The following is a 17,424-nucleotide window of genomic DNA, read 5'->3' on the forward strand; positions in this document are numbered from 1 at the left end:
TAGGCCTGTCTATGGTGCACGGGTGCGCAGGTCCTAAGTTGTACATGAGCTCTGAGCGTGAACTATATCTATCGATTGAGCTGTCGTCGAATCGCCATGGGTCTCTCCAGCAATGTCATGAACATGAAGTTCATGCAGAAGGCACAAAACAGTAAAAAGAACGACTTGCACGAACTAGAGACCAAAAAAATTAGGGATCTGTCTGAGTGGCTGTTGCCTAGTGGCACTGTCAAGCCTAAGATCAAACCCGCCGTTACCGTCAGGACTGTTGGTTACGGTAGCATAGCATCTTTGACTGCCAAAGAAAATGACGCCATATCCAACGACAACCCAAAATCGCAAACTGCGCCTCCTTCCAACGAACCCGTATGTTCAATTCTACCCCCTTGGGTCTCGCATGCTACAATGCAAATATAGTCAATCTCAGCACTAACAAATCCCAGGAAAAGACCCGGAAAGACGACGCACAGACTCTTTTGAATGAAATCCTAGATAAGGCGCAGAAGGATCAGAAGAGACTGCAGAAGCAAAGCAAGCAACTGCGCAAAAAAGCCCGGAAGCTGCTGTCGTAATCAAGCCTGTTTCACTTCTTCTTCTTGTCTGATTCCAAGAAAAATCCCCCCTTGATTAGAACGTCCCTTGTTGCTGTGTTAATGTGCTTAAACCGGTCAGGCCCTAAGTGTGTGCCTCCGTACCACCTGCTGACGACCACCACCACATTCCAAACATCCATAATCTGAAAGGTTAGTATAACGCGATAGCCCTAATAATAGACAACTTGATTTGAAGTCTTCAAAATCACACAAAGTACCGAATTTCGGCAAACTTTCACATACGGTCATCAAGTGGAGCATGCGCAGTCCCGCGGCTGTTTCACCGTCATCATCACAGTCTTGGAAAGACGTTCCATTCGTACCCTTGATCCTCATTGACGTCATATTATGTGTCGCCTTTGCAATCTTGCGATCATTTTTCAAGTCATCAATATATTTATTCGCTTCTTCCACTGAATGAGCCTCTCTAGCGTATGCAATGAAGGAAGAATTCCGATCCACTATCGGGTCTGACTGTATCCATTCGGCAGTGTAATCACGCTCTTTGGTCAACCGCGGCTCAGGTGAACCTGGTGCTTCCTTTTCCCGTGCCAACTCTAATAGTTTTTTTCTCTTGTTCTCGATTTTTACTTGCTCCAACTTTGCAACGATCTCCTGGAGTTCCCGTGCGTGTTCCTCGTCGTACGCCTCTAGAAAGGTCTGTATCTCGCCAAGCAACTCGAAAATAATTACCATTTCTTCCATGAACACGCTGTCTATCAACTCGTTGATTTTGTTCTCTATGTATTTCAAATCGGGATATTTCCGTACGTTTTTAGTTAGGGCTTGTATCATGCTAGGTTTCTCAACAGGATAGGATTCGGGAAATACCAACTGGATAGAAATGTCGCTGAAATCAGGTACAGTGAGCAGAACGATTCCCGGGCCCAATTTCTCCGTACTTCCCGGGTAAATTGCCTCAATCGCATCCAATTCTTCGTTGAGCTCTGTGTAAGGCATAATTTTGAAAGTGATTATGAGAATGTAGCTATCCCGAGGTTTGTATCGCTATAATAACTTAGAGTGCTTATTTGTGAAAAAAAAGAAGCGCGAGCTTTGGCTTTGTCTTTGTCTATGTGTAGACGAAATATTTAGTTCAAGTTCTCGAAGTTTTCATATTACCTAAAAACCAAGGTCTGGAGCGATCTCACAATCCCATCGGGTGGTCTGGCAGACTGGCACATCTCGCAACCTCAGATTCGCGTAATTCTGCACTATCTTCAAGCTTGAGCCAATTGTTTAGTTCAAAATGCCCACTTTTGACGAATTCAAGACCGAGGGCAACCGTGCATTTGCTGCTGGAGAGTACAAACGTGCTGCCAAGATATATCGTGATGCCATTTCCCAACACGGAAATCATGCTGTGCTTTACTCTAATAGGGCTCAGTGCTTCCTAAATTTGAAAAACTGGGATAGAGCATATAAAGACGCAGAAGCTGGGCTTGCGTGTGAGCCACATGAGAAAATCCGGGTGAAATTACTATATCGAATGGGGGCTGCGGCGCAAAACTTGGAGCGTGTCCTGGAGGCTGTATACTGTTTCCAGCAGTTGTTGGACATAGATCCTACCAATACCGGTGCACAGGAAGAGCTCGAAAAATTGACCAGCGTGCCGAAGTTTAAAAAGCTAAAAGCAGGAGAATCCCAAGAAATTCCACTCGAGTTTGTTGATGAACTTCCCCAGCAGTTTGCAGATCTTGTATCGCCACCCTTACCGGAATTAGTACAGAGTAAAAAAATCGTTAATTCTGACCTAATTGAAAATGCGACGCAAGAACTTTTTGGCCAGAAAGAAAGGGAAGCACATACTTCAAAAACGAGTATATCCGAGGGGACCAGGAAGTTTACTGAGTTACCCTCCATGTATTTTCTCAAAGCATTAAAACTGGTTCCGCAGGATAAGAAGGTGCAATCTTATAGATACGTCTTGGGCTTGGAAGACTCTATTCTAGTGTCTCTTTTTCAATCACTGGGGGTTGACCACGACTATTTTGAATTCTTTATGGAAGCCTGTGCGTTTACAATCGCTGAAGATCCTAGTGTAACACGGTCTATTGTCGACAAACTTCAACTCATGTCAAAATTCAACAGATTTTCTCTTACGCTAACTATGTGTGACGAAAGTTTACTTGATAATCTTCTTTTAGTGGTGAGTACATTTTCCCCTACCAATCTCGACCTAATTAAGCATCTTCTCCTGTCTCGATGATCGGCGCCTTAAGACCCCAAAGAGAGGTCCTTACGTAATCCAGTGGGAACCAACTTGAATGGATCTGGTTGCATCATATCAATAAAAAATTGTGGATAATAGTCCTCGATGTTGAACCAGTTGTTCATAACACACAAAACAGGTACCACTATTAATGCGGTCAAAATTGCAGCGACAGAGAAAAATGTTAGTGTCGACCAGTAAATTGCCATTATTCGTCGCTTTTTCTCCTTCTTTGAATAAAATTGCAGTCTGAGTTGGCTCCCAGGTTTGAGCCACATCAACATCATCGAATGAAACGTGTTCGAAAGTGGAATTACTATCGCTGGGAGTTGGGCGTAAAATATCATGTGTGATACCATGAAGTCAGCTGCAAAGTATGACTGCTCAGACACTTTGCAGATGTATTCTCTGAACGGCTGCGATAATGTCCGCCATCCTAACCCTGCGCTCAACCATTTCCCTGACCACCATGCTCTGTTGGATCGACTGTCCAATACCTCGCGACTCATGAAAAGCGTGTTTGTGACTTGAAATGTCACTTTTTGAACCATGGTTACCAAGCAAAACCCAAGTACTGTCTGCTCAACATCGAAGTTTTGAAGGACGAAAAGAAGCAACACGGAGAATAAATGTGCTGCAATTGATAATGTGTGTATTATCGCAGCAACAAAAGAGGGATATTGTGACATGAATGAGCTTATGATGGACCCGAAGCATAGGGACGTGATAAACACAAAAATCATGATCACCATGTTAACTCCAATGGGTAGCATTGCCACAAATAGAACCCTTGCAAGGATGTATGATGGCGTCTCCAATGATGATTCATTCTGGGAATTTGAAAAAAAATAGGCCGTCAGGATAAAAAAAAGAACCATGCTTTGAGGAAATATTACTGTCGTAATGATATTGAACCGGGATGGTCTTACCTGGTTCATAAGACCCTCTTCTTCTTTTCCATAATTGACTTTTACTCCCGTATACCTGCTCCGACCAATTTTGGTGTAAGTAGCCCATGAGCTTTTGCAGACTTCACTATTCCCTGAATGAAGCCATTTAAAAAATTGCAAATAATCGGCAAAGAACTCGTTCCACACAAACTGGTTTGGATTGAAGATAAATGGGCTGATGATAAGTCCAAGAACAACAATCCAGAAAAAGGCAAAAACAGGTTTCCACATGCTTGTCGAAAAATATACGACCAACAAAAATAAAAATGCACCAAATGTAAGGGATTCATTCCCGAAACGAGTGTAAAGATCAGAAAACGCCTCTCTCCTGGTGGCAAATCCTCTCCCAGTGGCAATGTACTGGGCACCGCCAATTGTAATATCCCTCACCAAAGATTGAGAATAAATTTTGCACACGAAAATTTCAAACAATGGCGACATTGAAAACATATGCTTTCCAATTCTCGTTATGGATTTGTAGACCCCTCTTTCAGAAAGCTCATAGACCGTCAATGGTAGCATAGACATAAAAAAAACCAAGAAAATTGAGAGGATACACCTTTCAAGCCATCCTATTACCGGAATAAGATTTGCACAAAACTCCGGTTCCCTCGGATCCGTGATGGGACGAGACTCATGGTACTTACATACCATGGACTCGCTTGTCAAGGAAGCGAGGTTGATGCCTATCAAAAGAAAAATCTGAATGGAAAGGATGATCAAAAAGTTGTTGAGATGAAATCCGACATGAGCGTAGTAGAACGAGAGCATCCTGTCAAGTGGGAGTTGCGTTCCCAAGTAAAAATATTCCCGTGATAGATTCTGTTCGCCCATGCCGGTTCCAATTTTGGTAATGAAATTCAAGATAGATGTAAACCCAAGATCTCTTCCTTTCCCACATTGCATGTATTCACAATGCTTAATTCTTCCACCCCGCGCGACAGCTGTCATTCCCGCGTATATGTCCTCATTCAAATGAAGACCTCGTTGAGCTTTAGATACCCCGCCTCTGGTTGTCATGAAAATTCCATTGAGGAAATCTGGGTGTCCATAATGGAGCTTTCCGCCAATTTGAGCAAGCGTTCTTGCAAATAATGTGCCGAATGTCTGCTCTTTACCTGCCGCAATATCGCCCAAAATGCCTGTGTTTTCGGAAAATATGTATTCTCTTGTGCCGATGATGGCGACGGGATCCGGGATTTCCATTTTCTCGTACTCGCTAGAGTATGGATCAATGAGATTTTGCTCTTCAAATTCTGCCAAGATGTTGCGAATCTTCAAACACTCCTCAATATAGTTGTCCTGGTTTGCATCTACGAGTTGAATGTACTCCCCTCGTGTGAAAATTACAGAATGATTCTGGTTGTCGGATTTCCCGTCTCCCAAAATTGGGTATCCTGAAATACGGATACGGTACTTTGGGATGCGCCTGTCAAACGCATTTTTGGGGCATGAGCCATCAATTAGACACGAGTAAAAAGTGAGTGATCCATCAATTGGGCTCGCCTCTTCTTCAATGTATGCTATTTGAAGCTCTGGGTATGCCCTTAGCAATACTTCTGCACTCTCATGTTCTTCCTCAGTGAAATCCTTGAACCTTTGCATTGACACAGTGATGAAAAACTTTCGAAGTGTCAAGTTTTGAATTTCCTGTAGCCTCTCATTATCAATCCCTTTGTACTCGATGTCTTCTTCCGTCTCCAAGTCTAAAAGCATTTTTATTGACTTGGAGTAGTTCATAAAACCAAATACTGTTCGATAAAGTGTTTGAGACCTTAGAGAAGCCCATATTCTTGTTCGCATAGTAAATGTGGGAGTAGCTTCTCGAAAACCAATCAAGTCATATGCATTATCTTCTTTGTTGTCTCTTGCTGTGCTCACTTGACTTCCCTTGCATTCATATTCTTCTGCCATCAACTTTGTGTCGCGGACAAAATTTACCCATTCCAGTGAGTAAAGCTGTTTCAAATACTCAAGAAGAGTAACTTGTGCATACTTGTCTTCTTCTCTAATAATTTCCTTCAACAGAAGTATAATCTTCTCACTGTAATGCGGGATAAAAACTGTGAAACTTGGCATACTTTGAATCTCGCGGGCCTCTGGAATTGATGATGTTAACGACTGAGCGAAGAAAGATATTCTTCGTTGAGCTTCAGTGCTCTCCGAAAAAATTTTAAGTCTTAGTGACTCGTCTTCTTGAGAAACAAAAAAGCTAGGCTCATTTATGATCGTGGAAGTTCCCCTTTCCAGAATCTGGTGGTATATGAGCTTTTGAACTTGCTCGATTGAAATGTAATGCTCTCGGTACATGGAAACAACAATCGCATTCCAAATTTTGGAAACCATATAAGTTTCATCTGATGTCTTTATTCCAGTGGTGACGAGCAATTTTGAATATATTCTCTTCGGAAGTCTGGAATATATGTTGTTCCAAGGTGTCCAAATGCTAGACCCAAGATAGTAACATCTAGCAACTGAAAATACAGCGGTCCAAACAACATACCAAAGATACGTATCGAGAAAAAACAAGATAAACTCTAAGACAAAGATGAGTAGAAGGACGATCTTCGGCTGATACCGGCAAGCAATTTGCCCCAACCACATATCCCCGAGACAGTTTGTTTTCATTACACTCAATTCTCGGACGGGATGCCTCATGGGAAGAGTCAAAAAGAGGTATGACTCTAGAAATTTTGAGGAAAATACCATAACCCAAAGCCCAATAGATGCTGTTTTGTCTTCCCCATTTAGTATATGAAAATTCGAAGTAAAGCTCTCGGATGCAAGTTGTGCTCTGCCCTTTAATTTGCAACCAAAAGTCCTAATCGGAGGCACAATTGAGAGATATAAAACTGTGAATATCGAGAACACAAAATGACATGTTGCAATAGAAATTCCAGTTGAGTTACCGAAATCTTGATAATCGAGGGCATGGACAATAATTGTGGGGGCGGTGTTCAAGAATAGTAAAATTGAAAGACACCAGAAGCGCTTTGAAATTGGGTGTGAACCCTCCCAACGCCTAGGCAGAAATCGAAATTCCAAGATTAATGCAAAAAGACTGATTGACACCAGCAACGCCCCTGCTAAAGACATGATTGACAATCTCGTTTGCGTAGTGGGCCGATTGTTGTAAGATATCTCATAGCCGGGTGTGTATAGGGGGTATGAATGAATGATAGTATAATACCAGAAGACTGACAGGTGTATGATAATGACTCTGTTGAAATTGACCACGATATGCATCCATGTCCTGGTCTCACGGTATGTCTTACAAAAGGCCTTCAGCCAATCAACTTCCGCGAGTGCTTTGAACCGCTCTTCTTTCTGCAAGTCCATAATGGAGGTATGATCAGACAACATGATACGTTGCAAGCTAGTTCGGTGCCAGAAGGTTTGATTCATGTCATCATAGCCAACAATCAAGTCATGGTCTTTATCAACTTTTTCCAACTTTGCACTCTTCTCTTCATATAGTTGCTGTCTCAAGCACATGTAAAGTGGGGTGATGGCATGATCGAGAAATCCATGCGTATACTTTTGAAAGTCACCATAGTCTGTTAGAGTACTGTAATAGTCAATGCAGCACTTGAAAAGAAAACAAAGGCACTCGGGCATGAACCTGATATTATTTGCCTCACCCCAAATTAATAGGTATAAAGCCACATGAGTGACCTGCTCTTCGGGACTTAAACGAGCCATCTTCATCTGCCATTGCTTTTGAGCAAAGAGAAGGCTTTCAGTTACCTGAGAAGCTTTTCTCTTGTGTTTCTTCTCATACTTGCGTGGCAAATCGTCCACGTCCATTTCAGCAGCGAAGTACCATTTACGGAAGTTTGATCGGGGCCCACCAATGTAGTCAGCATGGAGTGTTCGAAGCGCCATATAAGGCCCAGATCTGGAAGCCCGTGACTCAAGCAAAGTCAAAAAGTATGACATCATATTTTTCATATTGTCGTGTTGGAAGCAAAAAGTCATTTGCAACCTTGAGAAGATCACCCCAATATCTTCCTCCAGGATTGGCACGGTCTCAGGTGGACCCCAATGAATAGATCCAATTTTCTTGGGTTCACTCCGACATTTTTCCTCGTCAGAGTCGTCTTGAGGCTCAGATTTTCGCGGCTCACTCAGATAGCTCAGATTGATGAAAAACGGAGTGTTTTCACCGTGTAACACTTCTGCCACAGAAAGTGCAGCCTGTGTTTCCACAGGTGCCAGATCTGAATGGCTGGTATGCAATGGAGCCGCTGATCTGGCCTGAATGTGTTTTGGTGACAGAAACATCTTTGTGCCTAAAAGAAACAAGGTCACAAAGTGTCGAAGTGTGGTTGCGAAAATACTGCAACCGCTTGCTGCCGGCTGCGAAACTTCGCAGCGGGAGAAAAAATAAGGTCCAGACTACTATGCTCTTCATCGTGCGTTTTGATGTATGATAGTTTATTTCTTTACTGAAGCTATTTTTCTAGTCTGTATCAGAGTCTTCGTCTGTGAGTGTCGATGGATCGCACCCATTATATGCCACGAGATTGGGCAGCCCCGTTTTTTCCGAAATCGAGTGCTCGTTAATCATATCGGTACTAGCCAACTCTAAAAGCCGATCTTTGACCTCCCAAACACGGACACCGGAACTGAGTAAGTTAGCAACTAATCCAGAAACTATAGGTGCGGCCATGGAGGTTCCTGAAAGCTTCAGTGATCTCCGGGCGTTTGCCACATCAATACTTGCAATTTCAACCCCTGTGGTGAAGATGTCCACACAGGATCCCCAATTTGAGAACTCTGCTATATTGCTGGAAGTGTCGTCCACTGCCCCAACTGTGATTGCCTTGGAGGCGCTGGCAGGCAGCATTTCACATGCATCTATATTTTGGTTCCCTGCGGCCACTACCACCACCAACCCTGTCTGTGTAGCCGAATCGATTACGCGATTGAGAAGCGAGTTGGCCATGGCTCCAAGACTGAGATTGGCAATTCCAGGTCTGCCTGATTTTTTGCGATGATTGACAGCAAACTCCATGGCAGCCATGATACTGCTGAGCGAGCCATGACCTGACTTGTCAAGGGTTTTCACGGCAATAAGATCCACCTTTTTAGCCACTCCGTACGTGGCCGATCCGACAATTCCAGCCACATGTGTACCGTGACCATTCAAGTCCGCGCCGCCTTCCATTGTGAAGTCTTTACCAAGTTGTGCGCGATTCCCAAACTCCTCATTCTCGATCTGAATTCCAGTGTCAACGATGTAAACGTTCACGTTTTCACCCTGTGCTTCTTCGTCATAGTAATAAGCTCTATTGGCAGTCCTTTCTCTATTCTCTTGTGATAGTTTTACAAGATGGGCCGGAGCATTATCTTGCTCGAGCAATGAAAATGCCTCGAATTCGACATCGTCTGCAATTTCCGCCACAAGCGGACACCTGCTGAGTCTTTCCAAAGCATTCTTGGAAAACGTTCCTGAAAATCCAACCAAATTACCAATCTTGTAGTACTTGTGAATAAATCTTTTAAACCTTTGTGCTACAGGGAAGGTGAAATCATATTTCATGAACTTCTCCAACGTTTGACTTTTTTTCAACAACACTAGATGATTGCCACTTATTGCGGCTACGGTAGCGATTAGAAAGCAACTGTACAAAAAAGTAATGGATAATCTCATTGGTTTGTAAGCAAGGAGACAAAAAAATTTCCTTTGGTGGAAAAGAAGTGAGACTTTTGAACACCTAGTTTTTATGCGTCTCTCGGGTTGAGGCCACAGAAGTGCTTTACGCACATGCAAACATGATAAGATTTATTTCTATATTAAATTCATTTCCCAGTAGCACTCATTCAATGTCACAAAACAGTAACAACAACAAAACTGATATGACATAGTAGAGCAGCATGGTTATTGTCTCTTCAAACTTACACCACTCTCTTCAGTCATTTACAAAGACTGAAGAAACTTGGGTCTTTCTTCCTCAGGCAAGCTAAGAATAAAGTCCTTGACTGCACTGGCTGCGATAGACTTGTCCTTGCTCAAAAGGTTGTGCAATTCCTGGCGCTTCTTCTCTGCACTCAATTCTTCAATCTTCTCTTGCAACTTCTCGTGGTTGCTTTCGATGAAGTTGCTAACAGCCTCATCATCGTCGTATTCAACAGTTGGCATCCAGCTCTTCAATCTCGCAACCTTCTCCAACTTGCTCTTGCAAATACCAGTTTCAGCAATTCTCTTCAACAAGTATTCTTCGTTCAAACGACGACGCAAACGCCAGAAGAAGAATCTTCTAGCATGTCTCCATTCAAGTTCCTTGCTGATTACACCCTTAGCCAACATACGACCGGATCTGTCATGCAAGTCAGCGAATTGGACTGAGATCTGGCGGTAAATCGGCAACAAGGCCGCTTCACGCGCGGCCAATTGAGCAGATACCTTTGCGTGCTCTTCTGAACTCAATTGAGAGGATAATTTCTCTTTCAATTCAGCGTATTGCGAGTCCAATCTCGACATGGCAGAGATCAATTTATCACGTCTGAACTTGATACCGACCATTCCCTCGGGTTCCAAGACACCGGCCCTAGAGTCGATATCAGCATACATTTCCATCATGTCAGGGTTGATGGTAGGGTCAACAACTACCCAAGAACCACCTCTCAATTCGCCATGTGGAGGAATGTATGTGAAGATTGGTTGCTTAAAGTCAACCAAGGCATCGACAATGAAGGAACCATATTTGAGAACCTCATTGTACATATCACGTTGACCACCTGAGAATCCCCTCCAGTTCGCAAGAATCATCAATGGCAATTGCTCACCATGGTTGAAGTCATTGATAGCCTGAGCAGTCTTGAAGGCGGAATTAGGGTACCAAACTTGACCAGCCTCTTGAATCAATTGCTCTGTTGAGTCGGGGTTAGCAGGATCAGCCGGGATCAAGTTCTCAACAGTTCTAGTCTCAACACCGATAACACCAATAGGTATTCCTCCGAGACGAGCTCTGCCAACAACTACACCTTTAGCCCAACCGGACAACGTTTCTTGGAAGGAGTCCTTGTCGAATAAACCAGATTCAAAGGAGCCGTCATCATTCTCACGGCCAGTGATCATCCATCTGACGTCTTGAGGCTCGTCCTTTGATGGGTAGAAGTCGATATCTCTGTCCCAAGAGTCAACTGAACTCAAAATTGGAATAGGGTTATCGCGTTTGGCAGGAATGTATGACATCCACTCCATGATCTTTTCAACACCCGCTAAGTCGTCAGAAGCAGTCATGTGAGAAACACCGTTGTTATACATGACTTGAGTGCCACCCAATTGCAAGTTGGAAGAGTAAACCTCTCTGCCCAAAACGTTGTTGATGGCAGGAGCACCAGTTAAGATGATAGGTTGGCCTTCAATTTGAATGGCTCTTTGACCCAATCTCACTAAGTACGCACCAATACCGACGGATCTGCATGTCACCAAGGTTATAGTAAAGATGTCTTTGTAAGCTCTGGAGGTCGCACCAGCGATTAAACCTGAGCCTTTAAGACATTCAACACCCAAGCCATTTTCGGCACCAATAATCGAGACAATCTTATGACGCTCCTGTCCATTTTCGACAACTCTCTCCGTTACCACAGACTTCGAGGCATTCACTTTTTCGAGCGCAACTTGATCTTCTGAAGTCAAGTACAAGTACTTAAATCCCTTATCTGGCTTTCCTTCCTCGTTCCAAGCCACCTTGAAATATGGGAGCAATTCTTCAGCAATACCAATTCTGGCACCGGAGTTAGCCGAAAGGTAAACTCTTGGAATACCCAATTTTCTAGCCAACTCGGTACACTTGTTGAAATATTCATCTTCGTCTGGGCCGAAAGATCCGATCTTATGAGTGATGTCATTTGCAACAATGATGAATTGACGACCACGAGGGTATTCAGGAGTTTTAGCAGTTACCTTGAAACCCACCATACCGATCTTATTCGAACCAGGCTCTCTCTCCACTGGTGTCAAGCCACCGTTTTCATCATTGATCAATTCATGGGACACAAACAAATCTTTTGGAATCTTGACATCCTTGGCATGTTTCTTCCACTGGGATGTAATGGCCTGGCGGAACAACTCAGGGAAATCGTAAACGTAGGTCGTACCCATATTGTGAGCCTTGTAGCGCTTAGGTTGCAAAGATTCCTTGGCGGGGTAAGGTGTGGCGATAGATCTCAAATGCATAGAACCTGGGGCACCGATAGATTTGAAAACCCATTCGCCTTTGGTATTCTTGATTTCCATGTACAACTCAGACTTGACCACATATCCAGATACGTTATTGATAATCGCACGCAATGGGAATGGCTGGCCAGTGGCTGGATCAATACATGAGATACGAATCTCAGCACCAGTAACTCTCAATCTCCACAACCTTCTGCCAAATCTCTCCAAAAATGACTCGAAAGCAGCCTCAACTTCCTCAGGAAGAACATTGAAAACAGTAGAGAAGTTAATGAAGATGTGGTTCAAGTCAGAATTCGAAGTGTCAATAATCTCCATAGCATCCAAAATGTCCGACATCAAGCGATTTGATTCTGCAATTAAGTACTCTTTGATGCTGATGTCATCGCTAATCACACCAGTTCTGATAATGCCTCTAGTAAAGAATCTTTTGTCAGAAGGTGAATTCTTTCCAATCGCCTCATAAACGTGAATGTTTCTGTTGTCGGTAAAAATTGGTTTAATGTCAAAGTTCTCCAATCTTGCTAACTCTAGCTGGAAGGCCAAAGCAGGTTCAATGTGTCTGATCACCTTGTTCTCGACATAGTCTGGCGCAGTGAAGGTGTAGTACTTAGGATAGACACCAACATTGTTAGCAACAACAAACGTGATACGACGAACAGCACCATTCTTCAACTCATCTCTCAAGTCGCCGATGATTTCCTGAATTCTGCTCAAAACCTCATCTTCGGATTCAACACCAGCGATGCCTGTAATAATAACATTCACCACGTTGGTATACTCTGGTTGCTTTCCACCAGCCTTGAAGCTGATTGCGTCAGCTGGTTGCAACTTCTCCAAGCCAGCGAGGAGCATGTCTTCCACGTCGTCAATGTGTCTGACTGGGACCAAGACACCGGTTCTGTTCTTCTTATCAGCATTGTCCGTCACGTAAGACAAATCAGAAACAGAAGCAGCTCTGTTCATCGAGTTGGTGCTGTCTTTCTTCGAGAAAGCAGATGCAGAAGCTTGAGAAACAGAGGCCAACTGGAAGTTCCAGCTGATAATTGGTAATTTCTCTTGTTCTTGGAAGTCGTAAGAAATATTTTCCAATGCATAAGCTCTGTAGGAACGACGGACATAAACTTCAGCAGCAGCCATAGCAACCCATTCATCGGAGTTTGTCAAAAACTGTGACAAAACATCAAAAACAGTATGCTTAGAATCCACAACCTCCCGAATGATGTCCAAGTTAGGAGAGCTGTATTTCGCATAAACTTCACCGTATGCGGTTTGCATAACAGAAGATCTCAAAATGTGCTCCAATTGATCAGATCTCTCCTTGATGGAAGGCAAGGAACACTGGATCAAGATCTCTCTTGCTTTCAATGCAACCTTAGCAGTACCTCTGGACTCCAAGTCAACAATGTTCTTCAAGGCTTCTCTTATAGGAGAAGCAATGGTAGCAGATTGCTGTAAGATTGGTTGGTATTGCTCAGCAATGGCCAAAATAAGGTTGTTCTTGGCGGAAACCTTGGAGTGAGACAAGGCGAGCAACAACACATTGTCCAAATCTGATTTATTAGCATCTCTGAGCTTTAAGATGACATCTTCCTCACGGTTTGTGGCACCTGAGAAGTTGCTCTCCACTTGGTAGTATTGCTCAAGCAAGTCTGCCATGAATTTATACTCATGTTCAACTAAACCGCTTGTGTACTTAGAGGCCACAGTAACCAAGGGTTCAATCACAGAGCCGAAAAGACCATCAGAGGATTCCTTCTCAGCCTTAGCAAGAAGTTTCAACACTTGCTTGGCTGGGAATTCTGCCCCTCTAGCTTGTGACTTTTCAATCAATGTAGACAAATTCTCATCCAACTGAGGTGGCAATCTCGAATGCAAAGCAGAAGCATACAAGTTCCATTGAGAATATGGCAAGTCTTTGTCCTTCAATACCTCAATGATGCTTTTAAGAGTCGAGTTCATGATAACCTGGTTGTCGAAACCGTTCAAAATGTTTACCAAGATAGAAGAAAATTGGTTGAACTTGTGAGCTGGCTTGCTTCCTTGAATGCTTGGTTCACCAAACTCAGGCAAAGTGCCCTCAAAAGGTAACGCATGCTTGACCTTCGAAGGGTCGTCTAAAGCCAAAATAGCCAAAATGTCACCAGCGTTCACGGTCGATCCAGGTTGTTTGATTGTTTGAACAATACCATTTTCTTGGGCGACCAAAGGCATGCACATCTTCATGACTTCAACTTCGGCATACGGCTGACCAGCTGCAACATGCTCGCCACTTTCAACCAAGTACTTAACCAACTTACCTGGGGATGGAGTTCTCAACTGAGTTGGGTCATTTTCGATCTCCAACAAGCAGGTCTTTCCATCAACAGACAATCTGGTGGCAGATGGCTCTTCCTTCCAGTAAATGGCATGAGACTTTCCGTCGATAGAACACAAAATACCACCGTCGGACAAAGAGCGAATGCCGACAACGGCTCTGGTACCATTCAAGAACAACGTATAAGTTTCGTTTGAAGACTTGGTGGCTGTGAACTTATACTTTTGACCCTCGTAGATAAACTCTATGGGGTACAACGTTCTCAACAAAGACTTGCTTGGGACCTGACCTCTCTCCAAAGAAGAGGTGTATTCAACCTTATCCTCAATTGACAAGATGTGGGCTTTGGTGGCAGCGCCACATAAGACTGCAAGAATTGGGTCTGGTCTTTCAGCTGTTAACTTCTTGGAAATCAACTCATCCAACCAACCGGTAGTAATGGTATTGTCTTCAAAGTCAGGGGTCTCCAACAACTTGATCAAGTACTCAACCGTAGTTCTGAAGTCGCCTCGGATAGATAACTCCTTCAATGCGACCACCATGTGCTTTCTTGATGCTTGACGGTTCTCACCAAAGGCAAAAATATGACCAAATTGAGAGTCCGAGAAAGAATGGATAGAAGATTGGTTGCTGACCGAAAAGTAACCCCAAACATTGGAAGAAGATCTGAAGTTCAACTCGTGCAAATTACCACCGGATGGTTTGAATCCTTCACCTGGGTCCTCAGAAGTGATACGACAAGCAGTACAGTGGCCCTTAGGGGTGGGGCGACGTTGAGAAGACAAAGAACGCTCCTCCTTGAACTCAAAGTCGATTTGGGTGGAAGTGTGGGGGTCAACGCCGTACATGGATCTGATGTCTCTGATTCTGTGCATGGGAATACCCATGGCAATCTGCAACTGAGCAGCTGGCAAGTTAACGCCGGTGACCATCTCAGTAGTTGGATGCTCCACCTGCAATCTTGGGTTCAACTCCAAGAAGTAGAATTTGTCCTCGGAGTGCGAGTACAAATACTCAACGGTACCAGCAGACACGTATCCCACCAACTTACCCAATCTAACAGCGGCCTTCTCCATTGCGTGGAAAGTGTCTTTGTTCGCAATGGTAACTGGGGCCTCTTCGATGATCTTCTGGTGTCTTCTTTGCACCGAACAGTCTCTGCCAAACAAGGAAATATTGGTACCGTACTGGTCGGCCAACAATTGCACTTCCAAATGTCTGGCGTCACCAGCCAACTTCATGATGAAAATTGGCGAGCCAGGGATCTCGTTCGCAGCTTGGTTGTACAAAGTAGCAAAGTCCTTCTCGTTGTCCACTTTTCTGATACCTTTACCTCCACCACCTTCGGATGCCTTGATCATGACAGGGAAGCCAATCTTCTTGGCCTTCTCCAATCCGTCCTCGGGGCCTGTGCAGCAACCCTGGGCGTAGACTCTGTCCGAGACAGAGACCAAGTTTGTCTCTTTATCGATCTCGACTTCGTCAACACCGGTACCAGACCATGGAATACATGGGACCTCAGCATGTTGAGCAACGATAGTCGAAGAAATCTTGTCACCTAAAGATCTCATGGCAGATCCCGGGGGACCGATAAAAATGATCTTTTTTGGCGAACTAGCCAACATTTCGGGCAAAATGGGGTTCTCCGAGGCGTGTCCCCAACCGGCCCACACGGCGTGCACGTCGGTTCTCTCAGCAATTTCAACAATCAATTCCACGTTGGCATAGTTGTTGTTGTTGGTTCCGCCAGGCACTTCGACACATTGGTCGGCCATACGGATGTATTCGGCATTCGCAGCCATGTCCTCTGGAGTGGCCATGACAGTAAACTGTATGGCTCTCTCATCGCCAAAACATTCGTAGGCCCATTTTCTCACGGATCTGATCTCCTTGACGGCAGCAATTCCGTTGTTGGCAATCAAGATTTTGGAGATGACGGTGTGGCCACCGCTCTTTCGGACGAAGTCCGTGACGGCAGAAGGCTCGGCGGTCTCGACGGAGTTCAAGCCCTTGAAGTGGTCATTCACACTTTTATGGAGCTCGGAATAGTTTTCCTCAGACATTGTGAAAATTGTTCTGTGAGCTCGGAATGGGTTCAAAAAGACTTGTCAGGTGTAAGCTGCGCAATGTAGTCTTCTAGTGCACCGGGTATATCCACCGTTGAATCTGTTACGGGCACTATGGGGGAGGAAACGAGTATGTACAAAGATAGCACGATTCACGATTCTGTTAAAGTTAGTATATGTGTTTTTAGGCGTGAAGCTCGAGACACGCATACGTCTCTGGAGCAACAGTGCCTGATGAAGAACCGAAAGCGATTTGCGTGCGCCCCATTTATTGAGAATGAGATTTTATGAGCTTTTGATGAGGCTCATTTTTTTGGACTTTCCCGACACCGAGGGCAAGACGCGCAAGTTCCGGGGGTTTTCGTCGGCCCTGGAAAAATTGTCGGGCGATGGAGCTGGCGGCTGATCGGAGAACAAAAGCCAGTTTTCAAGCCTTGATGCCCTATAGTATAATCTGGGCGGGGCGTTTTCTCATATTTTTCTTAATGCTTCTGCAAGCACTTTTTCTTTAGGGTCTCATCGAGTTGGGTGAGAAAGATGAGAAGAAGGGATCTAAGAAGGCATTTCCACAAAGTAGAAACGTGAACCACACATTAAATCTGGGGTATTACGTGGTTGTGGATTTTGGGATTGAGCTCTTCATCGGCTGTTGCGAGACTTCATGTTGTTCGTGTTGATACATACCTAAATGATATGGTTGGTGTAGATCAGAATTGACGAGCAAGAAAACCAAAGAAATTAGATGTTGTTGTTGTTGTTGTTGTTCTTGGTATATTTCTTCGGGTGTTCAAACCGCGTCTTTTGATCTTTCGAGATTTAATTGAGATGTCAAATTCGATTTCGCCAAAACACTGTAGGACACGGAGCAGAGAGCGGTCTACAAGTCTTATATTGAAGCAGCCCTAGGCAGGTGACGATGTGCCTGCATACACTCGCTATTGTGGGAGCCTCAAACTTTGGCCCCAACATTGGAAAAGTTGGCCCAAAAGTGTGGCGTGTCGCGACCAACTCCCTCTGCATGAGTCTTGACGTAACGATTTTTTCCTTCCTATCAAGGCGCTCCTTGAGCTGTGCTTGGAAATAGCACCCAAAAAAACT

At 44.1% G+C, this 17,424-nt stretch overlaps 6 protein-coding genes across 6 annotated transcripts; 2 read left to right on the plus strand and 4 right to left on the minus strand.

The window, feature by feature from the left end:
- The first annotated feature begins 79 nt into the window (after positions 1-79).
- METBIDRAFT_32181 (uncharacterized protein) lies at positions 80-736 on the plus strand. Its single transcript, XM_018855998.1, has 2 exons — positions 80-366; positions 444-736. The coding sequence occupies exons 1-2, from the start codon at positions 97-99 to the stop codon at positions 570-572; spliced, it is 399 nt and encodes a 132-aa protein (XP_018712222.1). The 5' UTR covers positions 80-96; the 3' UTR covers positions 573-736.
- METBIDRAFT_41001 (uncharacterized protein) lies at positions 584-1,553 on the minus strand (the record flags this gene model as incomplete). The annotated part of the gene is made up of 3 exons (XM_018857341.1): positions 584-736; positions 837-1,133; positions 1,203-1,553. The coding sequence occupies 3 exons, from the start codon at positions 1,551-1,553 to the stop codon at positions 584-586; spliced, it is 801 nt and encodes a 266-aa protein (XP_018712223.1).
- Positions 1,554-1,842: 289 nt separating this feature from the next.
- Positions 1,843-2,037, plus strand: METBIDRAFT_26517 (uncharacterized protein; the record flags this gene model as incomplete). The annotated part of the gene is made up of 1 exon (XM_018855318.1): positions 1,843-2,037. A coding segment is annotated over one exon (195 nt), but the record flags the coding sequence as incomplete, so codon positions are not given.
- Positions 2,038-2,633: 596 nt separating this feature from the next.
- Positions 2,634-8,039, minus strand: GSL2 (Gsl2p; the record flags this gene model as incomplete). The annotated part of the gene is made up of 1 exon (XM_018855236.1): positions 2,634-8,039. The coding sequence occupies one exon, from the start codon at positions 8,037-8,039 to the stop codon at positions 2,811-2,813; it is 5,229 nt and encodes a 1,742-aa protein (XP_018712225.1). The 3' UTR covers positions 2,634-2,810.
- A 178-nt stretch (positions 8,040-8,217) lies between these two features.
- METBIDRAFT_78613 (S8 family peptidase) lies at positions 8,218-9,411 on the minus strand (the record flags this gene model as incomplete). The annotated part of the gene is made up of 1 exon (XM_018858905.1): positions 8,218-9,411. One exon carries the CDS (start codon positions 9,409-9,411, stop codon positions 8,218-8,220), a length of 1,194 nt encoding a protein of 397 aa, XP_018712226.1.
- Positions 9,412-9,678: 267 nt separating this feature from the next.
- On the minus strand, positions 9,679-16,323 carry ACC1 (acetyl-CoA carboxylase; the record flags this gene model as incomplete). The annotated part of the gene is made up of 1 exon (XM_018857493.1): positions 9,679-16,323. The coding sequence occupies one exon, from the start codon at positions 16,321-16,323 to the stop codon at positions 9,679-9,681; it is 6,645 nt and encodes a 2,214-aa protein (XP_018712227.1).
- Positions 16,324-17,424: the final 1,101 nt, after the last annotated feature.

The sequence above is a fragment of the Metschnikowia bicuspidata genome (genome assembly GCF_001664035.1).
Source record: "Metschnikowia bicuspidata var. bicuspidata NRRL YB-4993 chromosome Unknown METBIscaffold_3, whole genome shotgun sequence".
Taxonomy (NCBI): domain Eukaryota; kingdom Fungi; phylum Ascomycota; class Pichiomycetes; order Serinales; family Metschnikowiaceae; genus Metschnikowia; species Metschnikowia bicuspidata.

Excerpts from the sequence above, each read along its gene's own strand:
- METBIDRAFT_32181 (XM_018855998.1), top strand. The coding sequence starts at position 97 with ATGGGTCTCTCCAGCAATGTCATGAACATGAAGTTCATGCAGAAGGCA. Across the intron at positions 367-443 it reads CGCCTCCTTCCAACGAACCC|GAAAAGACCCGGAAAGACGA; the intron begins GTATGTTCAATT and ends AACAAATCCCAG.